The sequence below is a fragment of the Diorhabda carinulata genome, chromosome X, assembly GCF_026250575.1.
Source record: "Diorhabda carinulata isolate Delta chromosome X, icDioCari1.1, whole genome shotgun sequence".
Classification (NCBI taxonomy): Eukaryota; Metazoa; Arthropoda; class Insecta; order Coleoptera; family Chrysomelidae; genus Diorhabda; species Diorhabda carinulata.
This window is the reverse complement of record NC_079472.1, coordinates 33,789,846-33,816,301: the sequence shown is the minus strand read 5'-3', so window position 1 is coordinate 33,816,301 and position 26,456 is coordinate 33,789,846. Positions and strand designations below refer to the sequence as shown.

At 31.6% G+C, this 26,456-nt stretch overlaps 2 protein-coding genes across 3 annotated transcripts in view; one reads left to right on the top strand and one right to left on the bottom strand.

Moving 5' to 3' along the window:
• Window positions 1-5,012, top strand: part of LOC130900612 (cytochrome P450 306a1) — a 31,935-nt gene extending 26,923 nt beyond the window's left edge. For both annotated transcript variants that reach the window (XM_057811327.1, XM_057811326.1), the window contains exons 5-7: window positions 1,187-1,495; window positions 2,178-2,545; window positions 4,793-5,012. In XM_057811327.1, coding sequence (XP_057667310.1) covers window positions 1,187-1,495; window positions 2,178-2,545; window positions 4,793-4,965 — 850 coding nt within the window. In that variant the 3' untranslated portion in view covers window positions 4,966-5,012. The remainder of the gene's footprint in view (window positions 1-1,186; window positions 1,496-2,177; window positions 2,546-4,792) is intronic.
• Window positions 5,013-5,114: 102 nt separating this feature from the next.
• Window positions 5,115-24,369, bottom strand: LOC130900611 (cytochrome P450 18a1). The gene is made up of 5 exons (XM_057811325.1): window positions 23,908-24,369; window positions 16,330-16,718; window positions 13,356-13,518; window positions 11,488-11,752; window positions 5,115-6,848 (listed from the first exon to the last, which is right to left on the bottom strand). Exons 1-5 carry the CDS (start codon window positions 24,269-24,271, stop codon window positions 6,443-6,445), a joined length of 1,587 nt encoding a protein of 528 aa, XP_057667308.1. The 5' UTR covers window positions 24,272-24,369; the 3' UTR covers window positions 5,115-6,442.
• Between the last annotated feature and the right edge of the window lie 2,087 nt (window positions 24,370-26,456).

The following is a 26,456-nucleotide window of genomic DNA, read 5'->3' as shown; positions in this document are numbered from 1 at the left end:
CTATTTAGACGACACCTTGCCTTCAGGAGTATAATAGTGTAACTATGTTTCAAGTTCAACAGATTCCGAAACCGTCGCTCCGATATTAAAGATGTTAGTGGATGATAGCCTCTACATTATCAATACTAATACCGAGTTCGGCAAAAAATTTTATTCTATGGTCCTCCAAAATGTAGTACGCGGCGAATGTTTTCTGGTGTGATGTTGGTTCGCGTTTGATAATCACGCGGCTCTATTCGATGTTTTCGCGCCCATATTTGAACGCTTTGGCCCATTTAAATATAGCAAACGTACTCAGGCACTCACTAACGAATGACACTATGCTGCGCAACGGTGGTCGTTCACTCATGGTCGTAACACGCGCGTGAAAAGTATGTTACACTGTTAGTAAGAGAACCAGCTAAAACACAACCAAGCCGCGACCATCTCGATCATATTTGAACCGTCCTCGTATTACATGTAGGGGTTGCAATACGGCATGATTCTCCAGCCGGTTCTGTTCGGATTCTTATCGAATTGACCAGATGACGAATTGATCAAATTAGAATTATTTCGCTTTTTAGTTTAAAAGTTAATCAATTGACATAGTACCGACTAAATTTAGCTAGTGTATAAAAGCATGTAGGAATATAAAATTAACTTTATTCTAAATTCACTTGTCTTTTTAGCTTCTACACTTGTAGGTTCCATTATCAGCAAATTAATAATCGTGAGTTCATTTATTAATCATCATTATCATCTTATTTAAGTCTTTCCAAGAATTTTCCTATTTCTAAGTCTATTATTTTTTTCTTTGGTATAGTGAATGTACCATTAGATCGGTTTATCAATATGCTTGTTAATATAGTGCGGCCCTGTTTAATCCTTGTATCTAGTGCTTCATATAATTACTTAACACCATCTCATGAGTGAGCAACTACCCCAAAAAATTTTATCGCAACGCATTTGAAGTACATACTAATGCAATAGATCTTTCACTCTATCAAATATTTCTAGCACCGAATACGATTTATTAGTACCAGATCCGGAAACGTTTAATAATGCCGATTTACCGGCTCCTTTTTTCTGTATTGCAATCTCTCTATAGTTTTTTGGAATTATTCTTCGCGTACGTATTTTTCCGTTGTCTGGATTGTTTCAACACAGAAAATAGGGAAGTTATACAGTTTCTGATGTTTTATTTCAGGTTTTTCCCCAAATATCAGAAAATTATGTCTTTCATAAAGTCTGGGCAAACAAAATCGCATAACTTGTATAAAGACCTCATTGACGAACAAGCACAACTGTTAAAAAAACAAGCAACTGCAACTATTACAACTAATGGTATACCCAGTAATGATTCCGCAATAGGGCACAATGTTATCCAATGCTTTTTACTGGAAAAAGAAAAGAAGAGTCCAGAATTTGCCGAGAAATTATATCACGAGAAACAATGTCTCCACCTATTAGCTGACATATTTGGCGCTGGTTTAGATACTTCATTAACGAGTTTAAGGTAAAATATTTTTCCTCTTTTCATCAACAGCATATTTTTATATAAAAAAAATTCGCGTACCACCAATCATGACATGTTTACCAGTAACTACATCTTCTGAGTAGCATTTGTGCCGTTTGGAGTTTAAAATTAGTGAATTTTGATGCTAGCTTCTTTTGGATAAAGCAAAGGATGCGTAGTATTGATCAGATCAGATCTTTAAGAGACATCATCTTGTAAGTTTATTACTGCAATTGGACCAATAGATCTTACGAACTATATTGCAGAGGTCCAGAATCAAAAGATCGTCTTGCGCGATCTTTGGTTCTTAGAAACGGTTTAGTAGCAACGGTACAATCTCAAAGTGAGATGTGCTGTATACCTTCTTGTCCTAAATCATCTTCAGTAACGGATTCTGTTTTTTTTGGGGGGGATGCCCAATTTTTCAATGGCGAAGTGGAATTCTTAACTTTATAGGAAGAGTCACATAATCATAATGAGGGAAATATAGTATTTTTAGGAAGTAGTCTTTTAGAGTGGAAAGGTGAAAAATCTATAGCCCACATGGATCAACATTTCATTAAGCGTTTACTCTGGCCACCAAGATCGTTTGATCTGTCTCCAATTGAATAATTTTTTCATGAAGTCAAGGGCACTCTACTTTTATTGTCAATAGTAAATATCTGGATTGTTTTTGTTGCAGATGGCACTTTCTGTACCTGGCTAAGAATCCTTCTGTGCAAGATGAAATTAGGAAGGAAATCAACGATGTGTTACATGATCGTTTACCAACAATGGACGATATCGAAATGCTACCTTTGCTGGAGGCTTCAATTCTGGAAGCTATGAGAATTAGACCAGTAGTTCCAGTTGGATTACCACACGGAACATTGGAAGATATCGATATCGATGGATATAAGATTCCAAAAGGAACAATGGTGATGTCGTTGTTGTGGGCGCTTCATATGGATGAGAATGCGTGGAAAAATCCTGAGGAATTTAATCCGAAGCGGTTTATTAACGAGGAAGGGAAAGTTGAAAAAAACGATTATTTTATGCCGTTCCAAACAGGTCAGTTTACTGTCATATCTATCGATAAAATTTTTAGAAATATTTTTGATTCGAGAATTGAAAGAAGACTGTTTCTTCAACCAATGCGGTCTTTTTTATTTAAATTCGGCATCTCAACTGTCAGTAAATCAGCATAATAAGGGATAATTTCAGGTTTCCTTTTTTCTAAATAAAGATTTATCCATTGGAATACACCCACCTTTCAGGTAGCTTATTCATAGAGACAAGAATTTTATAAACAATTTATGGAATAATTATAGTAAATGACGGCCCTGGACAGTATCACTTATAAATTATACCATGGGATAGATCATATTTAGGATAATATTTGCGTAACTTTTTCTCTGTTCTTTCAATTATTTTTCCACGATACAAATTATGTTCAATTATTATTTGGAATTCGTTTATTCTCCATATTTACACAAGGAAAACAGTTTTTCTATATGGGATGAGAAACGAATACAATTTTGAAGGATGACCACAGATACTTAACGTCTCCTCTCGCTCGCTTCGCTTCGTGTCGTTTATCTACCGAAAGTCAAAGGACGTGAGGATGTAAATAAAATAAATGATTTATTCGGATAATTACAATATATATGTACATACGTACAACTCCAACTAGAGATATAGTTTTTACAATCCCAATGCAATGAATAATATTTGTGCTGTATTGCATTGTAAATTTACAGTAGTTACAGTCTAAAAAATTCCATAATAGCGACGTTTAAACGCCACTGGAATCACATTATGTGGTAGACGTAGCGAGCAATTGAATAAATCGAGAGTGTGGATGGTTAGCACAGTCGCCAATACTCGTGTCGTTAGCCTCTCGGAGGTTATAGTCTGGAGCAAGCGTCTAATTACTAGGCAAATTACTTTTTTCTATCTTCTGCTTCTTTCATGAAATTAATGTGATAAATAGAAAAAGCGGCATGTAATTGAAATTGTACTATTTGAGGAGTAATAGTATAGCATCGTTTTATGAATATCTATTTCTTTCTAATCGCTATTAAAATTAATATTCACCTCCTTTGCAGTTTATATATTTGACGTCATGTTGATTCAATCAGAAGATATGTAAATATACGTAGTGCGATCTATGCTTCTCAGTCGAACATAAAAACATAAACTGTGATTATTTTCCAATTTGTTTTTCTTTTATTTCCACACACTTTTCAGAACGTCTGACTAAAGCTTCTATAACAGTATAGCATAACATTCGTACACCACCGCCTGTTTAATATCATTATCGAAGTTAAATCTTTTACCTCTTAACTCCGCCTTCAGTTTTGCGAACAACAAATAGTCGGAAGGGTCAGATCAGGGCTCTATGATGAGTGTTCAATCTCTGTGAAGTCACATTCGTATATATTATCTTTGGAATGCGGAGCAGTGAGGGTTGAAGCAAGCGCACACCTCGGCTAATTTTGCAGTGCCTTTTTTTGATAATTTTGTGACGCAACTGCATCAGTAAGTCAGAATAATATTCCGGGTTCACGGTTGTATTTGCTTCCTTAAAGTCAATCGAAAGGATACCCTCGAAGTCCCAGTTGTGTTGTTCGTGACCTATGTTATTTTTGATACAAATTTTCCTTTCCGATGCTTGCTCTTTTAGATGTCGGATCATAGTGAAAGACCATAGTTCCATCACCCCTATTACAATTGATTCAATTACACTTTCTGGGTCCTCGCAGCAAAGCTCTAAATTCGAGGTATCCACAATTTTTGTCGAATTTAAATGCTCATGTTTTGAAAATCTCGGTTTGTGTTGAGATTTCTTTTGTTTTTAGGCGCCGGTCATAATTTCTCCTACTTATGTTTTATGAAGTAGTTACCATCCCAGGAACCCACGTGGGTCATCTTCTAATTATTCTCGACCCTAGACCACTAGCAAAACAACTTTGACGAATTTTTAATTATTGAAAATTATTTATCCTTCAGTAGTCAACAGCACGAAAGTCAATTTGAGACATTGATTGAGTGGTTATTCTAGGTTTACTTGCTACTGCGAAGCAGCAAGTTTAAACTTTGTGTAAAACTCGTTCAAACTTGTAACTGACAATGCATAGAGATTTTAGCGAATGCATTATATTTACTATAAGGGGCCATGAAGTCACTAACCACAATACGTAGGAGACATATAGAGTGGTTAGGTTAGGTTAAATACCTCGCTGTCCCTCTATTTTTAAAATTAACTCTATAGTTTCGTGTCAATTTTATATTGACATATCTTTTATTTTCTTTTAGGTAAACGAATGTGTGTTGGAGATGAATTAGCTCGAATGTTTCAATTTCTCTTTTCAGCTACTATACTCCAAAAATTCTCGTTTTCTTTGCGAGATGAAAATTTCGATACTTGGGGTGAATGTGGGATAACATTAACACCCGTAGATCATAAATTTATAATAAAAAAGGTGTGAAATTATGTTGTATCAACAAAATTCTGCAATAAACTTTTTCTTTTTAATATCTCTTTCCTTAGAACAATCCTTATTCAAACTTACAATTGATATATCAATCAGTTTACTATAGTATTTATGCACCAAAAGGTTTAAAAAAACACAGGAAATTAACTGAAAAAACTGTGATTTATTAAATTAGGTCTGTTAATATTATTAAATAACAAAATAATCTTAATCTTAACATAAGTCTTAGAAAGATTTCATAAGCAAGAACGCTAACGCACACAAAATATTTACAAAAATGGTCTTACAACTAAAAAGTGAAATGCGAAATTTTAAAACTTAAATTAATGAACGAAAAATTTGAAAATTTGAATACGAACTTCCGGAGTTTCAAAAATACGATTAATCGATTAATTTCAAGTAATCTATAAAGAAAAAGGTACAAAGAAGCAGGTTAAATGAGTTCAAAATGACGTAAATTAACTTTCACAAATGGTTTGATTGGGTAATCAAAAAAAAACAGAATAAATTTACGAATTCGCTAACAAATAAACTTTAATTTAATGAAACAAACCTCCATAAATTTTTTAATTAATGAAAATATTTTTTATAATAGGCAGTGGGTTCCTTATCAAAGGCTTTCACGAATGATTAAAACTGATAGAATGAATAATACATAAATAATAAATTAAAATAATAAATATAAATAACACATTCTGATTTCGCATTGGAGTCCTCAAATTTTTAGCAGATCCGCTGTCGAATTATTTTAATACAAGAAGGGCGATTAAAAGTGTTCGAATATATGAGAACGAATGAAAAGAAACGAAAAATAAAGAAGTCGAAATAAGAAAACAGTGAAAATAATCGATCGTAATAACTTAAAAAACTTATTTTATTTCCCTTTTCTTCTCATCTTTTGATATCGAAAATACGTAAATTACTGGAGAAATCTACTTCTTCGTAAATTACAAACAACAAGGTAACATAAGCGTTGTCAACTCCAGTCAAAACCGTCTGGTAAACAACAAAAATAATATGATAAAATGGTCGCATAATGGTAAAAAAAATACAAAGTAACTATGCACCGATTGAAATATAATGAGATGGGAATGCCTGACTAGTTTATATACTTAATACTATGTGATAATGAACACATTGCACAGCCGATCCGTATCGGAGATCTGTCACACGTTTTTTTTTTCTCTTTAAACTAAGGAATGCTTTCCATCTCCATCAAAAACTATAAATAAGAACCTTTTGGTTGGTTGGATTTTTCATGAAGTCTATAGGTAAGTACCATGCCCCACTACTTAGCAAGTTTTTATCAAGTTTTATACCATGGAACACTCCTTCCCTCCCTCACCACCCACAGAAATAGGAAACAGTTTTAAACCGTGCTCTCTTAAACTCCGTACCATCTCCTACTTGCTTGGTAAAACCCAAACATAATTTTTTTGTACTATTGTAATGATATTGTTTGTATTCGGCATTAGTGACTACCAGCTGGTCTTATATTTGGTTCTTCATTGTCCCAAACCATAGGTCTAGGAGTTAGACTAACTTTGAATGCGTTCGGACTAATGGTAACGCCAGCGATGCCCTTGAGACTCGGTAATGTTGCACCGTCAGGTACTGAGATATCGAAACAATGGAGTAGAGAGGAGAAGAAAAGGAAGAGTTCCATCCTTGCGAGTATTTCACCTAAGCACATTCTTCTACCAACTCCAAATGGTAAAAAATATTCTGGTTTGTGTACTTTGCCCTCGGCATTTATGAACCTTGTGGGGTTGAACGTTTCTGGTTCTTCCCATAAAGATTGATCCATGTGGACCGCATGGAGTAGGGGGACTATTTGTGCGTGCTGGGGTAGGTGAAATCCATTTAACTTGGTGTCTCTGTAACAAATAGAAAACGTTTACTTTTCATTTAAGTGTAGGATAATACACAACTAAATGTTTATATAATAAAAGAAATAATAATTTTTTATGATTCAAATAAATCTTGTGCGTCATCCTATAAATTAGCTGTAACGCCATAATCCTAAATCAAAACATGAGATCCGAAACGGGTTCAAAAATCAGAATATTAGGTCAAATGGTACAGAACAACAAGAACGGACAATATCACACAGTTTGAAAAGCATAAAGAAAATCTGTGAGTCAGTTGCAACTACTACTCCATTCTCCAGAAATAACCATAGAGATAATATTAAGGATAGAGAGAGAGAGAGAGAGAGAGAGAGAGAGAGAGAGTGAGGTATGTAGCTTGTTCTAGTGGAACCGAACGGCTAGCAGAGAGAGAAATAACATCAGTATACCACTCTATATCTCTCTACTCTATTCTGATAGGATCGAAAAACGTCGAAGTTTCAAGCAGGAATAGAAAAGAGTAGAAAAAGAGGAGGGTGAAAAGTTTTCAATTCATTGGCCAGTAGAGGGAATGGTAAATCTATTCTCTTTTTCTCTAGTCTAATAGAACAATTTCAGTTATATACCACTTTCTTTATCTTCAATATTTTCTTTATGGCAATACCTCCGTCTGAATTCTGACGATTATCATGGAACAAAATGTAAACTGATCGTTGAAGCTTCCAAATTTACAATATCAGGGCCGGCATTCAGATAGAACATCACTGGAATATGAATGAAATTTAAGGAGAGCAAGTTTAATGTTGAAATATCTGATTGATTTACGAGTTTATAGAGAAAAAACTAGTTGGTCGATTGGTTGGAGGGGTTTCACTATTTGGCACGTGGAAATATTATATCGAACTTTATATAACTCATTGGACAGACGATAAAGCAGACTATAATTTAAAGCTGACTTACGTAAGTACTTCGGAGAGTGCGTATATTGAACTTATTACATAAACCCCTGAAGTTATTGTCTTAAACCATTTCAGTTTTGCGTACCATTACGAAATTCCTTAAGAAATCGTCTGTGAATAACCAAAGTTCATTGACCGAAAAAATATGAATTATTTTTAGGCTTTTGACTTTCACTTTTTTGTAGAGGCGAATTTTAAACAGACAGTTCCAAATTCGGTACGTATAGTACCAACGCTTCGGCATGCACATAACTGTTAAAATTTACTGTAAAACTACTAAAAGTGGGTGACTGGGTGTCGGTACTTTTTTCATCAACTTCAACGGTTACCAAAATATTATTCAAACGATATGCAAAGCGCTATTTTCTTGTTTTTTGATAATTTTTTAAAATTGGATTATATTATTTTTTGGTTTCAGATGATATTTTGAAAGCGTGAGAGAATAATATTCAGTTCAACAAGATAAAAAATGCCTATCTTTTCAAATATTTCGATTTATCATGAATAGCAAGTCCGCTGTATCTTTGTGTTTTTAATCGATATAAAACTTCCTGTCCGTTAGTTTTTCTTTGTTAAGTAAATATTCGTTATGTTTAGATCGGTTTATGTAATCTTATGTATGTTTTTGATCAACTGTTTTATCTTCAGTTTTCAATAATTATGTCCCATATATATATAAATCTCAATGTAATTTCTCGTACTTTTTCTACACATTTACCCGTCGCCTTTCCTTTCCTCTATCAACAAATGCTACCTTTTCTCTATTTTTTTAAAATATATCTATACTATCCCAATCTGCGTTTTGCTATATCTTCCTCATTGTTTTTTCTTACACATTTACCCGGTTTTTCTATCCTTATTTGACATTTTGCTGGCTATATCTACAACCGTATCCATTATGTTATCTTCCTCAGTATTCCTTTTCACTTTTCTATTAATGTATCCGTACCAACCCAATCTGCTTTTCAGCATATCTTCTACATTGTTTTTTTATACATCTATCTGGTCTTACTATCTTGATTTGGCCTTTCCCTTACTATGTCGACAGTTGTCTTTCCTTTTGTTTTTTCTTACACATTTACTAATTATTTGGTCTTGTCCTCACTCTATCTACACTTGGTATCCATTGTGTTGTTTTCCTCATTGTTGTTACTTTTTTATGGAGGTATCCATACACCATCTCCATCTACTTTCCACTATGTCGTCCCTATTTTTTTACATATTTAACCGGTTTTCATATATTGCTTTGGCCTTTTCTTATTCTAGTATGCAGTCTTTTATTTTCCTCAGTTAACTTTTTCCATGTCTGCACTATTCCAGCCCGCGAAATTTTTCTCTGGAAGATCAATTATTTGTTTTCTTCCATCTCATCGTTTGTCTTATCGATTCGTCATCTGTTGTCTATATCCTCAAAATCCTCTATCTCTTTAGTAGTACGCTAAACAATTTTTTAAAGAAAAATTGTAAATTGTTGAAGCTATTCCGTATTCGGTTAAATCCTATTTATGAATATAAACATTTTTTCGACATTGCCCTCTTTGTTCAATGTTATCAATTCTCTTAAATATTATAATATCATTATCTACATAAACTTGTGTTTGTCTCCGTTTTCTTTTAAGCAGCTCTGAAATCTTCACGTGATATTAAGAAGATGTGCAGTCGATAAGGAACTGAATTATCAAGAGCTATTCATTCTCTTCGTAAAGGTCGAGAATTATTGAGAGGTTTACCAAATGATTTGAATAATTATTTAAACTGTAGGTAGCGATAAGGATGAGACTTGAAGAAAATTACTTATCTTCCCCTCATTACTATGAACTGATCATAAATTTTTCTTAATCACTTATTAATGTTTCTTTCTCCACTTCAGATTAGATAATTTACAATAGTTTTAAAAAAACTCAAGCCAATGAAAGTTATGGAAAATCCCAAAAACAAAAACAAATTAATTAGTAAATACAGTAAATACCTAACATATCTTTATATGATTCTTTATTCCCAAATATTTACCACAAAAATTGATATAGAAACAAATGGAACAATTTGAAAATTTGCTAAAATACACTAAAAACACTAAAATGTAAGTTGAGCAATTCAAAGTGTAAACAACAATGAAGCAAGTTAACATCAGGTGTCTATGCTGGCCCTTTTATCGATCCTCATCTAAATATACACCAATTTGTAAATATATTTTACAATAAAGAAAAAAATGATGATATAAGAAGAATTGAAGGAGATACCATTACAAGAAAGTTATGAATATGATCGAAACCCAGTAGTAAATGATGTTAAGATCAACAAGTTGATAAAAAAATAAGAAAAAACATTCTTGTAATACTAATTAAAGATTTTATAAAGAACATGATATACTCAAGCTCTCTCTCAAGCTCTGTTTTAGTAAAATTAAATTTTCTTGGAAAAAATTATAAATCAGCATACTATTGCAAATACGAGGGTTGTAACTTAAGTTTTGAGATATGATAACACTGATGTGAATGTGTCAAATCTGACATCATAACAATATTTTTAATGGTGAACGTACTCAGAACGTGTTGTCATACGAGTGCTATTTTAGTTGTCCACAGACCTTGAAACATTTAACTCTGTAAAAAAATTAAATTAAATCGCTGGTTTTTCTAACTCAATCGTCGTCACAATTCGCTGTAGGATGAATTTCGTAAAGGTCATTCAAAATCGGCTGTTCTTCCAATGAGCATCGATGCTGTGCGTGAACAGATATTGCAAGATCGTCATGTGATGTAACGTACCGTGAGATTCAGGCCTGTTTTTTCGGAATAACTGGACATGTCGGCACCGTTCAATTAAAGCCACGTAAAACCTCAATTTTGGTCAGAAGTTTCGACAAAATCAGGGAAGCCAATCGCAGAGGACGAATCATTCTCCACCTCGACAATGCGAGTTTTCACCAGTTTAAACAAAAATATTTTTGAACAGTCAAAATTGATTACTTCTTATTCCCGCAGGTTGATGCTTGCAAATCACATGTTTTGGAGGTACCTCAATTGGTAAGGTAGGGTATTGATCTTAAGGGAGAAAATTTTGGAACACAATAAAGCCATATCCAATAATGAATATTGTGTATCTGTGTATCTCAAAACTTACGTAGCAACCCTCGTAGTAAATCCACATATTAATTTTAGTAATTTTAATAATGTTTTCCAGTTCCTTTACATATTTGACACGTGTATTTACAGTTTATGTAACAAAAACAATAACCTTACTAATAAATCAAATTTATATGATGTCATACTAAATATGTACCAACGAGTTTATTTCTAAACTGTAATCAACTATACTTAAGTATGTAAAGTGCTGCGTACGAATCTCAAGGTCTTTGGGTATTTAAATCAACCTTTTATTTACCTACTTCACGTTCATAAGCATGCAATCTGAATATCTAGCGCCATCTTATTAATATTCTGATAGAATGTATAAATTAACAGTTGGCCCACACCGGAATTGTTTGACGTATAAACGAGCTTCACGAAATCGGTTTCTTTAATCAAACGAGCTATCGAACAATAAAAAAATTAACATTGCGCAATTTAAATTTGTTTATTTATCCTTTCTTTGGATGTTTTTGTTACTATAAACACGCGTATACTAGGAGGAAGAATTAATTTATGTGATAGTCGAATGTAAAAAAACTTTCTAAAATATCTTAGGTTATTATAAAATCTATTTACCTGACTGGAGCGTGAGTGGTGCCCATAGGTACAATACTAGAAATCCTCAGTACTTCGTATATAGTAGATTCGGTAACTGGTAAATAAGTAAGATCTTCAAGTTTTGGTAACCTTTGACGACCAACTACTTGGTCTAATTCTTCTTGAACGGCCAACATCTTATCTGGATTGTGTAACATGAAAAGAACAGCCCATTGCAGTGAACTTTTGATGGTTTCCATTCCGGCGGAAAACAAGTCACCCATGATTTGCTGCATTTGACGATCTGCAATAAGAATGAATGTTGAAAGAAATTAAATTAAAAAAGAAAATTAAAATACAGAGTGTAAAAAAATCATATAATCTCGATTCAATACTATTATGCTCACAAAAAAAGTTATAACTATTGGAAAGTACAAAATGAAATTGATTTTGTCCTTTATTACCTCAATTGTTCAACATTTTGTATCGAACTTAGATATATGGGTTTCCTATCGTAAGAATGAAATTACATAAATCTGTACAACCCATCAAGTTTTTTATATATTCGCAAAATTGGGATAAATATTAGTCCTATTAAATTATCACTCACAATTTCTGACAAAATACTGGCTTAAAAAGTCGTTTGGTTATGGAATACCATATGTAATTACTAAAATTACAGATCATTATTTGAAATTTTGTTTTAGTTATTTCAAACTTATCCTGAAGCCTTCTAAATCTGAAACGGGTACACCATCGAATGAAATTTTGATTGATCATGTAAAAATGTGAACAATAAATTACATTTCGAACGAAATTGCAGTTGAATATTGTTCAAAGACTTAAGTGAATTTTCGTAACGAACTCAATTGGGTAACCGATTAACAAACAACAACAACAAGGATACATGTTGATGGCAAAACTGATAGTGTTATTTAGAAACATTATAAAAGCAAGATAATGACTCCCTTTGTCCAAGTGTCCAAACACACTGTGCTACAACTGTGCTACATTACTGCAGTATCATTTCCTGATGATCTAATTTGATCTATCCGCTACATTCCCGACTCTTTAACCACCGGATGCATGCTTAAGAGATTTATTAAAGCAAAAAGACTTAAGCGGTCCAGACCTATCCGGAACTGCTAGATGATTTCCGTTTCCAGGGAATATACAGCAACCATTGTTTTGGAATATATGCTTAATAAGTAATATACATCGAAATTGTATATTTTGGAACACAATATAAACTAATTTAATTGTAGGACATACAAAAAGTGGTTTAGGGGGTTAAAACTTCAATAAAATTTTTATGATCGGACTATATTGATCATGAGAACCGAAATTTCGAAATACCTCAACAATTCTAATTTTGAACTTGTTGGTAATTTTTATTGAAACAATTCAGATTTGAATGATAGCTGCTCGTAAACAATAAATTATGTAATTCTAATCGAGATAAGTATGTGGGTCAATTTTGATAATATCATCATGGGAAAATGACAAACAATTGAACGAAGAAAGATAAAAAATGATTCATTTAAAGAGGTATTCGAAGCTCACGTGAAACCCAATATTTTATATGTATATATATAAAGAGACAATGAAATATTATTGCATAAAAAGTTCAACGAACTCATTTTAAAAATTGTGTTAATGTTGTATTTAGCATTTTTAAACGGCGTTTTAATTGATAAAAATAATAGATCAGACATAAACAAAGACATATCAACAGTGATTACCTCCGCAGTCAGAGGCGTATCGTCTAAGAGACTAAATTTAAAAAAAAACTAATGCTATTTATACAATATTATTACATACTGTTTTATTGGAAACAGTTTAGTGGTCTAGACATGTCCTCTACAACTATAGTAGAAGACGTTGCGGACAAGTAAATATTCACCTACCGTGATCTTTTCCTTCGAATAGATGATGTCCGGTTCCTTCTTCGTCAGCTTTTTGGATTTCGTAAAGGTACGTATCGAGGAGATCCCTCATGTGGCTGGGATCGAAAGTTTTTTTGTGTTCATCGATAGTTTCTTGTAAAAATCTAGCCATTTCTTCGCGATTCTGAAAACGAGAAAATCAAACATTTAGCAAGAAATACTAAGAGGTACAGAAACGTCAAAAAGTTTTCAAGTTTAGTAAAACAACTGATGTAGTAGCTAAAACTAGCACGTCTATAAAATGTCGGACCGAAACAAATCAAGAAAACACACACGACTGCCAAAATTGTATATATAATCACATGTGAAAAATTCCTACGCCTAAAATTAAGCATTTCTAGCTTGTTAAGACTAGTCTCTAAGTCTTCGATTAGAATTATTATTATTATTGACTTTGGTGGGTCTCACGATATTGGAAAAACGTTTCACCGAACTTGTTAGAGAACATGGATTGAGATGAAATTCTAAAGAGTTGTTTTGGGATGTCAGTTACATCAGCCGTGGCAGCAACGGAAATATGTGGAATTGAAGCGTTGGTTCAATGTTTTAATAGTGGATATTGAACGCTCAGGACGTCCACTTGTGTGGAAAGTAGTGGAAAATCAACCCAGTCCTTGGTCCTTCTAAAGACATCATATATAGCCAAAAACGATAGGTAAGATCTATAAAAATTGTCGAATAGCAGGTAGACAAAGAAATATTACCAGAACCCGTATTAAAAATAGGTAGCTGCAAGCGGAAAATCTTGTTGCGTGTCTGGTGGAATTATTAAAGGTTCTCTAACATTGCTAAACCACATACCTACTGCCAAAGTTACAAGGAATCAGATTGGAAAATTTGGTGGTATTAAATTCCTACTACATAAAGCATGTAGTCCGGACCGGAAACTAACGTAGATATTGATTATTGCAACGCGACAATTTTTTGCATTTAAGCCCAAAGAATGATTTTAGCAACTTCTTAAAGAGCTTGCTAGACGTTGGGGTAAAACGTAAGATTATTTGATAAACCAACATTTATATGGGACACCCTCTATAATTTAATAATAACTACGTTCAAATATTATTGTTTAAATAAATTTGGGTCAAATACGTATCGTATATATCAGAATATTTTTCAAGTACAATTAATTATATGTACAAAAAACTAAAAAAGTATCATATGCGATATTTGATATATTATTTCCGAACGGTTATTTCCAAACCCCACAACATACAGTTTTTGTGTTTCATAAACAAATTTCTTCGTATTATCAATCTGTTAGTTTAATAAAATGCTATTCGAAAATTTGGTGGACGAAACTGTGCATTCGCCAACATTTGAATCATGTCTCCAAGATGAAATTATTATAATTAGTTTGAAAATGAAATCGTTTATTTCTCTAGGTAGTTTCCTTTATGGGGAGTTTTTTTCAAGAATCACAAGAGTTACTTCATTATTTAAGTCGGTTTTTTTTTTTATACAGAACATAAAACTATTAAAAGAATTGTTCCATTTTGAAGTAGACGAATTTAGCGCTGTATTAGCAGTAAACATTTTACATATTTTGTGCTAAAAGTTGAACATGGATTTTTAGATATCCTGGAGCTACATATTTTTTGACTGGAACTTCAAATCGCTCGGTTAACTTCAGTCTTGTTAAATTACTAAATTAATTAACTAAATTGTACAGTGATAATATTTATTCAGTTTACCGCAAGGACGTTGTATATAAAGTAATGATTATAAATTCTAAAAAATTTCAACATCCTTTCTTTCTAATTCAAACTTGAAAGATTAAGTTTGAATTTCTGGAACCGTTGATTAACACTACCACTACAACAACACTCACAATTACTTTGTTTGACAACGCATTTCGATAACCAAGTTATCGTCTTCAGAGACTGACAACAAACTTTAGAAGACTATCACTTTATTGAAACTAAAGTCATATAGTACACTAGAAGGAAAACAGTAGCAAGCCATATTATCTTGAACTAAAAGAGAAAAATAAAACCATCCCTGTTAAAGTAGTCGCAGATGTAAAGAGAAATGAATATCTTGAAAAAAAAAACGAAAAAAAAACATTGACCGCAGAGGCGATGGTCTGAATAAAACTCAAAAGACCGATAATGTTGAATGCATTATGTATGGCGGCTATTATTATGACTCAAAGCAAAGTTTGGATTTGCTGCTTCATATGTAAAGAATGGTCCTATAAGTGCAATTCTTATGAGAAAATGGGAAGCCCTATGTTTGCGATATAAGTATGTAGAATATGATTTTTTAACTAACTGACTGACTAATGTTATTCATAAATAAACCCAAATCGCAATCGCCCCACCCACCATTTGATTTATGAGTTTTGGAATTGGTATAATTTTTTTAGAAATGTTGAACGTTACTTTAATACTAGAACTATGTGAAAATATTTAATAAAGCAGAGGTTGTTGAGAGAAAATCAAATTCATTCCGATTTGCTAGACTCTCCCCTAATTGTGAGTATTGGTGTAAACAGTGTGATCAACAAATGATTGAGTTAACTTCGATTTAGACTACATATTTCACCAACAAAAAATATGTTGTTGATGAGAAAATAGATGATCAATGTTGACATTAATCATTTTTGTGATAAATCATTTCTATCTAGATAATATTTATGCAACAATGTAACAAATGCCATATCGTTGGAACGTAAAATAGACAGAATAAACCGAAAATAAAAGAAAGTTTATCTTTTGTTCATGGTCAAACGATTGCCAAAATATTTTTATTTTCCGTTAGCCAAATATTATACAACGGTTTATATTTATTTAATTGATCATAATAACAAATCATTATCGTGAAAATTAACATTTATGACTCAATAACATCAAATTTAAAATCTAAGAAAATATAATCACCTATATACATATGAAATTTCATTAGATATATATTGGTTATAAAAAATAATTACCTTGGCGATTTTCTGTCTGGTACGAGTATGTCCCGGCAAATATCTCAAAATTGGTATGAAGATAGCCGCTTCCAAAGATCCAAACAATCTAAATCCCTCATCAATTAAATTCATAAACCTTATGAACTTTCCGTCGTTGTGAGAAAATCTCACAGACATCAAAACGTCACAAATAACATTAGAAATCGATACCGCGAAAACCGGATTCAAATCAACAGCCTCTCCTTCCCGAGATTTGAGAACGGAAAGGAAATCTTCCACTTCGTACATAATACGGTTTTCCATTTGTGTTTTTCTGGAAGATAAGTATGACATACCGAATTGACGAAGACCGTCGTGCAGGAATCTGCGTTGGTCTTTCCATAGTTTTCCGGCGATGTTTATCACACCTGAAACAAAAAGTTCAGGGTAAAATAGGAGTCATGGATAAAAATTTTGTATATAACTTTGATAAGTATTCATATATATTGAAAATTTTGAACTGGTGATCTGAAAAGTTCGAAGCCTAGTATAAAAAAAACATTTTTTAATAGAATTTTATTTTATTAACCATTTTGCTTTCGGGAGCCTTGAAGTATGAGAACAGGAAAAAGTTCTGGTGAATAGGGTGGATGTGGAAGTATTTCGTAATCCAATTTATGCAATTTCACGTTTCCATTGATTGTGACGTGGTATATTTTCTTGATGAAAGAGCACTTTCTTCTTATTCGGATGGCACTTAAATACTACTACGATTCTAATCGCTGTTTATGGTTTTTCCCTTTATTATGTTGGTCGATAAATATTTTACCATGTGCATTCCAAAATACTGATGCTATAACTTAGCCGACTTTCGAGTTTTCACTCTTAGAGTCCACTTACATTCCGGCACCTTGTCGATTATCCATGCACAAAATCTATCTTTTGAAGACTAAGGCTGACTGAAAATCATATGGATTTAATAGTAACGTAATCTATGTGTCAGCCTACAAACTTTTCAGTCTAATAGAGAACTTGTTGTGTACTCATATCTATTCTTTCACGAATTTGAGCTCTGGGGAGCCAATGAAACACTATCAAATTCGAAAAGTACATACTAAAGAAGACTATTGTCATTTTTTAATTGAGATAACTTTTCCTTGTATTTTAATGATTATATGTATATTTTGAAAGGATCAAAAAGTAAGTTGTTACGCAATTGAGTGACGTGAGGAGAATGAAATGAATGTTGTGATAAGAAAAACAGATCTGACCATAGCACAATCTTTCAAATTATACAAACAAATGTGTATAAATGACGCATTGATTTAGTTCAATAGTACAAACAATGCATGAAATTGAATTATGCAAATTTTTCCGTTATAAAACAAGTAGTATAACAAAATTAACACCAGAAATAACTACTTATTTTTATGTGGTGTTGAAAGGGTTAATTTGGGTCAAACTCGGAGTAAAAACAATTATTGTCGTTAATAATAACGGATTCTACTAGTTTATAACAAATATATTCAATCATCCATATACATGGTTCTTGTTTGTTGATATACACAATGTATTTTTCCAATTGTCACTTTTCACTTTATATAGAGTACGTTTAAATAGTAATTTCGTTCAAATGATGTATTATTTATCACAATTTCCAATTTGCCCAATTAATTCAACTAGATTTAATTTATAATAATACGGGGATATATAATAATCCAAAACATTTCAAATCAGTCTTTGAGCATTTTAAGATTATTCTTCATGGAATTCAAACAAGTGATTCGTTTATTACTCCATTGCTTTTATAAGTAAATTGAGATAGGAAATATTATTGAAAAAGGAACAAAACATGTGTTCGCATTTACTTACTGGTCGTTTTTAAAATCATATCTATTCTAATGACTTTGATCTTTCATAATATTAAAAGTTATCATATGATCATAAAAAATAACAAGAACTACAGAGAGCTGAAAGCTTCAGAATACATTAACATTATTAGTTATTGAATTTGATTTATGTATAATCGATACCAATAAATATCAACCGTACATCATGTCAATAAGATTGTAGAGGCTGAAACTGAAAGCACTAACATTGGCCTTCAAAAAAATTTTGCGTTGAAAGTACAAGTTTACACAGTCAGAAAAGTCAATTAGAGAGTTTATTTAAAGGATACAACCCCAATGATGTTTCTAACCCTTACTGAGTAAAAACCTCTATAACTTAAGTTATTTAACGTTTATCTTGGTATTTATCTTATCGAGGTTCTACTGTATATTCATAAAAAAATTCTTCAAGCAATACTTAATAGATTGCCACCATTATGCATCTCTTGAATGAGATAATTATATATTATCTAAAACATTCTAAAACCTATACATAAATTATGACTCATTTATTATTGTTCCTATTATCAATTGTTTCTGCTTATTATTTTTAATATGCAGAGTTGTGTGTCGGTTTCTAATTTTTTTTGTTTGTTGCAATAGCGTTATTTCGCAATGACCTTGGCCACTACTTGAACTTTTTTCATTGCTGTAATCCTTTAATTTATATTTGTTGTAATGCTGTGTTGCTTAGAATAAGAGAAACTACTTGTTATGGATATGATCTACTCTAAACATATACAAGAATAATTAAAAAAATAAAACTAGTCTTTTATTTTTACGGAAAATGATAATTAACTTATATATTCCAGCTTTACAAATCAACACAATTAATATTTTCTGCAGTTTCGTCTTTTCTATTTACCCATTTATTTTCAATATATCGATTATCGAATCGAATCGAATATATCGATTCAATCCTTCTGATTGAAATCTAGAAATTTGTCCTTCTAAGTGGTTTTTTATTGGTGTACGCAGTTACTGACTAAACGTATTTTCGTCGCATTTTGCTTGAACTTGACCCAGAAACAAACCAACGCTGTTTTCAGTGGAAGGATTCTGAATTAAGCGCATCAAAGCAGAATTACAGACTTTTTCACAACTTCTGAAAGATTCCAAGATTGAAAACACTGCATGATGTAGTCAGGAAAAAATGGAGACAACTTTGGACTCGTAAAGATTCGCTGAAAATCCATAAAGTGCCAGATAGTTCAATGAACTTTATGAAGCAATAGTCAATCAATTAGCTGCATGGGCCTTTCAAAAGAAGACGAATGCAACAATAATTGTCACACCGCATTTCAAATTGTATTTTGTACCTACCAAGAAATAGAATTTATGAACCATCCACCATACACCAACGATTCTCTGTAATGATTTTCAAAATTATAAGAAATCATTTCTGTTTTTTTTTTATTGTTGAGTCAAGAATATAGATATCAAACATTGAATTATATATTTAATTTAGTTCTTTCTTGTATTTTTAGAGTTGGTGTATATTTAGTACACGAACATAACATGTAACTTGAACTTTCTGTAACTCGCGAAGGAATATTAAAAATAAATTTTAAACTATACACCCTTCAACATCCCTTAAGTAACTTTCTATTACTTAATAGCAAACAAATAATCGAATAGAATGTCTGCAATAAATATTAATGATAATAATAAAGATTTATATTATCTGCGACATTTTTTTCTCTTCTTTGTAATGTTCTTAAAGTGGGTTAACATTGATACCATATCAAACTTGAGATAAAGAAGCAATCACTTTTACTAAAGATGTGACCTGTGAAGGCCACTATGAAAGTGTGTCAATTGTATACAAGTTTTATTTTTAAATATCAGAGCACCGGATAAAAAATTTTTAAATTAAGACAAACCTTCAGAAAAATTAATTGCGTTGGTTCGAAATCTGTTTCCCAATTTCGACCTTCGCTCAATATTTTTCGCGTGTAATCAAGGAGATGATTTTGATACCAAGGTTTTCTGAAAAGTTTCCGATCTCAACTATCGTTCTAAATCACAGTAACGCAAAGAATTTCTGGAACCAATTTTCAAGTGTTATTTCAAACTATTTGCTGATAACAGCAACGCATTGAACTATTATGATGCAACCTTTTCTATTTGATAGTATTTTTGTTCGATGAAATGAATCTATCTATTTTGAGTATTTTCATTTACATACTTTTTTGTGTCCAACAAATAATAATATCGATATATCCTTAAATAATTTGACTATACTATCGAATATCTTATATCGACCAAATAACATATGCTGCTATAGTTTTGGCACAAAATTTTGATGACATTAGTTCGATAACTTCTTTTTTATGTCAAGTATATCGAAATGTCTCATAAGTTGAAAATAAAAAATGCATTTTTAACTTGCTTAGATACATCCCTAAGGCTGACATAGTTCGCAACATTTCACGCAGTCTGACCCTCTGAAAAAGTGGAAATCTAATAATTTTTACCCAAAAAGAGCAAAATTATTTGATCAGAAAAGCAAAAAACAGACTCGAAGTTTCCGTTATAAAATTAGCGCGTGTGAATACCATACATCGAAGATAACCGTATTCCGGAAATTAACAATAAATTTTCAAAACTACCGAATAGATAAAAGTGTCCTAAATATAACCCCAAATCGATTAGCACAGATAACAAGATGGTGTCGTCATAAAAGCGGATACATTTTGCGAATGAGAGAGAAGCAACTATAGTTTTTATAGAGTGTTCTAAAAATTTTAGATATAAAGAAAAATCGAAGTTTGCTGAAAAAATTTTGAAATATTATCAAATTCCTCAATAAATTATTTGACTTTGTACGTCAACATCATGTTGGAGATGATATAATGTTTTGCCAAGGGCAACTCAAAATAACATCTCATTTTGAAATTCGTCTATACATTTATGGCACAACTTCTTCTTTATGACTTACTCTTACTAATCTGTTTAATTGAAATGTCAAATACTTTCTTATTCTTGATGACAATATATGATTGAGGGAGAAAACATAGAAGCAAGATTAACTTAACTAATCTGCAAGAAAATTTTCCAAAACACTAAGCTACATCTATATTAGACCGAAAGTACTTTATGCAATTGAAACTAGGATACTAAATAAAGTGAAGTAGAACTAGTTAAATATATGGGAGAGGAAATTACCTAAGAGGAAGGAGACATATGGAGAAGAAGGGCAAACCAGAAAATGAAGAGCCTGTAGGATGAACAAGAAATTAGTCAAATAATAAGATCCAGAAGAATAGGATGGAAAGAATGTCGGAATCAAGAGTGGCACAAAAATGACCGATATAAATATGGCAGAAACATGAAAAAAAAAGAAGACCCAAAAAGAAATTACTTAAGGAGATCTAATGGAGGGGTTCGGCACTTGAAAAAGAAGGCAAAAAACAGAAAAGTTTTTATATAATTCACCACGTTGGGTAAATGTATTAAAAAATAACTATGTCTGATTGATTTCGTGTATTTAAAAAGAAAATTTTGCATTTTGTGATCGAAGTATTGAAATAATATAATAATAAAATAAAATTTAATAGGATTAGCTACAATCTTGTAATCTACATAATAATAAATTTCCTTTTTCCTCTTGTTACAAATTTTCTTGAGCATATTATTTATCAAACTCATTTATATAATAAAATACTTTAGGATTTGTGTGTATTTTTTAGAATTGGGACATAAAATGTGTGTCATATCCTGTATAATATCGGATATTACAAAACTGACGGATCAGATAAAGGACTGATTTTATACATTTATAATTAATTACATAATTCAATTATAGTTATATATAAGTAATAAATTTGATCATTAAAAATGAGAATGCTGACGAGACATCTATTATTATTGCTGGCTTATTGTTAACTAAAAGTTAAAACATTCATTGAATTTTCATCTAAATTATCACAGAAAATAATGCGTTTGCAGGCAATTTTTAAACATTTTTGCAATAAAAATATAAATTTCAAGGACACAAACGATTCCAGATAGATGAAATATCACAAGAAGTACAGTTACATCCATGAGGTAACAAGAAAATTTTTTTCATTCATCACAGACTTCTTGTTAGCTTAGACTTGTCTAACTTCCTAGCTAATTTATGATAGACAACATTCTTCGTGGGTAAAACCAGTCTTAGTCCTCTTTTATTATTATTATATATCCAATACTACGCTTGAAAAAATATATATAGTTCTAAACAAGGAGTATAATATTCTTCATCATATTGTTATGATTCCTTACTTGTCACAGAAAATCTTTACATTGCATATAAATCAACCATTACTACATTTGGTTTATCACACATACATATTTATAAGAAAACCAAATGGGACTGAGTACAGTATAGTTGAACCCCCGTATACCCAACGAGCCATTTAGTTGAAAAAATTGATTGGTCACAGTTTAACCAAGCAATTGAGGTTACTACCCACATAAATAGAGGTTTAACTTTCCACAACTAACGGCCCTAATGCTCAAGAAAGATCAAAATATCATTAAATATAGAAATACTTAGTTTTTTTAATGAATAGTCGTCAGATGCAGCTGATTTTTTTCTGAATTTTTTTTTTAAATTTTGATGTATTATGGAAATCAGAAATTTTTTTTTCTCTTTAAGCAATATTTATATTACCATAGAAAAATATCACTATTGCAATTGAAAACGATTTATTGGAAATCATGTTGAATTCGAAAGGTTGGCAATTGTAGATTGAAGTTTTTTCATTAACCATTCTTTAAAAGTTTGACTAATTAAAATTAAAAAATTTTAAACAGCTTTCCCCCAGTTTTGGACCTTGAATTTTTATTATACATTCCATAAATCTGGTATGATTCCAAAACTAGTAGTCATTTTTTTAAAATAATAAATACAATATAACGTTGTCCTTGTCATTTCATTAAACCCAGGGACGGACTTAGGCTTGATGCCGCCTTAGGCCCCGTTCGACGCGCCGCCCTTTTTGATAAAATGGATCCCACTAATTTTAATCCTAAATTTTTATTTCAAAATTATTTTATTTCAAGTTATTTTATTATAACTAATAAACGTGAAAGAAGTAGCCGGAATACTCGAAAAATTGGATTGTCTTGATTGACTATTTTTCGTCTTTAAAACTTTGGCATTTCAAAAATTTTGTCGCCTTTAATATTATGCCGCGCTTGGCTTGGGCCTCACATGCGTAGTCTTAAATACATCACTGATCAAACCTGATATTAAAACTATTTCTATCCAACTAATTACGACAAATTATTTCACAATTAAAAATTGAGATTTTACTAATCACATCTTAAATATTATAGTAAATTTCAAAATTTTTATGGTATAACATAATGATGAATCAAGATCAAGACAGATTTATAGATTATTTGTAAATTTATTTATTTAGTCATCATATACAATCCAAATATTTTTTAAAGAATTCATAATTTGTAGAAACATAGATACAGAAATGTACTGAAGAAATATGTTAAAATAATAATAATAAACGTTCTAAAATATACTGTAGGATATTTGTATCAATAAATATATTATTTCATTTTTATTCCTATTACCAAAACTTTTTCATCTTTATTTCGTTTTAATCTGACATTTTTAATTTTTTGTTATCTATTATCTTCCTATAGTATCTACCTTGACCTTAACTGTCACCAGTTATTCAATGATTGGACAACAATAATAAATATAAGTTTAAAAAAAACTTACCGTAACCTCCTAGGATGTTAGTGAACTCAGTTTGAGGTCTTCCTGTGAAATCGTCCTTCCTGAATGTATCCCTAATCATCTTGTAATCACTCAGAACTACTATTAATTGAGATCCAAGTCTAGTGGAAATTAAGGAACCGTATTTTTGCGTTAAATCCCTGTAGTGCAGATGTAGATCACCTTTCAAATAAGGAAGAGATCCTAGTATTGGAAGTCCCCAAGGTCCAGGAGGCAAGGACAGAGCCTCGTTGAGCATCTGAATGGCGCGAACAACTAGAAGAACCGTTAAAAATACCAAAAGAACATTTGTCGAAAATTCTCTAACCACATAGTTCCAAATCACCATCGTACTATACACAAACATTTTTTTTAAATCAAATTTACAAGAATTTTTTTTATTAAATACGCGAAATCTCAACGCAAAGAATGTACAGTCTCTACACTCCTGTCATTGTGAGCAATGCTTTTATAGATCACACTACAACTTACTTAAGTTGGGTATAGGGGAGGGGTTTTTAAGGAGGAGCAACGTTTCTTGACGAATCACAATGTCGATATGTGCCTCTTCCACTTGTGAGCGCCAAGATGCACTTCATTCATTAATTTCCTCAGTCAGCTAAGGAAGGTCGGAGAAGGTTGTGCTCGTGTTGCAGATATTCTCAAAGATATATACTACGATCATTCGAACGAAGAATCGAGTTTCAAGATCAAGTTCATAGGATGACCGATTTTTAACAACAAATTGGTACAATATTTATAAAATTTGTATATTTTGTTCCCTCACGTGTTTCTATGTGATATGCTTTGTATTTAATATATTAAAAAATATATTGTGAAATTAATGATCCACGAATACCCGAAAAATGATAAATATTAAAAAAAAATGATTGATGTTATATTTTATTCTTAATTTTGGCAGGTAATAAATCTTCACGAACCTTGCAAAACCATTCAAAGTGTTTTTTTTTTATTTCTGTGTCGTATCAAAACAAGTTTAGGGTTTCTTGTTGTCGGATTATTAAAACTCATGTGTTTATTTGAATAAATCCAAATTTTATAATATGTAATTGATTAATTCTCTTTTGAATTATTTTATAACTAACGTTATATGTAGTTCATAAATTCATTTAATATTATTTATGATAAATATATATATTTCTCGGATATTGTACCTGCTACAAGCATTATCACAACTTGAATAGAAATCTTGCCGATCATTTCAAGGTCAGACATCTCCAGTATTATTATATTGAAATAAAAATGTCTTCTTATCCACCTCTATTAATTTATATAATAATTATTTAACTGCTTTTGAGCAATTATCAGTATCTATAAATTAACAACATGAGTTAGACTATAATAAGATTCTTGGAATTATTTATGAAGCTATTATCAAGGTGCCTCAAGTACGGGCGGTAGAAAATTCGGCCGGATAGCAGGTGGATGACTTTTTGGTGTGGTAAATTCGACCAGAGAAATTTGGATTGCAATATTTATACATGTAAACTAGGCCAGATTTTAAGGTGTTATTTTAAAACAAAAAAAAAACACTTTTTGGTCGAATTTACCAGTGAATTTGAAACGACTTTTGTGAACTCGTTATAAATCATGTCATTGATTTGATCAAATTTACACCCTCCTTCTTTAAAATCCGATTGGCCAATGTCACTTATGGTAGAATAATAATTATCAATAAATTTTTTTCAACCACCCTCTTTATTTTTGTAAACTAAACATTTAGAATGAGCAAATGGTTAATAGCAATATATAAATTAACTTATTTGCCATATGACAATTTTCTTTCACTTAAAAAAAATATAATTTGGGTAAATACACAACACATGCACTATTACACGAAGGAACTAAAATCGAAATAGATCACATGGCCTTCGCTGGTTGGAAGCTCTCATTAGATGTTGAGCCAATGCGTTGGGATGATTTTCAATGGGGTGAGATATCTCTTATTTGACTTACTTTGAAGGTCACGAACCATAACATTGTTGGGTATATACCACGAAGCATTCTGATTACTTTTGACTGATATCAATCTAAAATTGTTATATTTGTATTGGATACTGTTTCATATAATTGAATACCACAACTCGAACTATTAACCAAAACATTTTGATATTAAACGTTTATAGTTTGAACATTGTTCCCTACTACTTCATTTTTTTATTTGAGCCCACATAAGTTTTAGTGAATTCATTGAATTTCATATTTAATATTCAACGCAACCTGGACTATTCTCCTTTGGGTGGTTGGTAAAAGTTCTACCCGCTGGGGTCACGATATGGAGCGTTATCCATAACATTGGAAAAGATCCTTGAATTTTGAAGAAAATATATAGAAATAATTTTTCATAATACTCTGCATCCATATCCCCATGATAATCTCCAAATGCTGCAGTGACAAATACGTTTAAACCATCTTCAACGAATCGATTTGAATCGATCACAGTATATTCACTTTAGACCGGTAGTGTATTTCAGAGGGAAGATAACTGTATTGTAGCTGAGAGATACGTTGATAATTTCAAAATGAAAAAA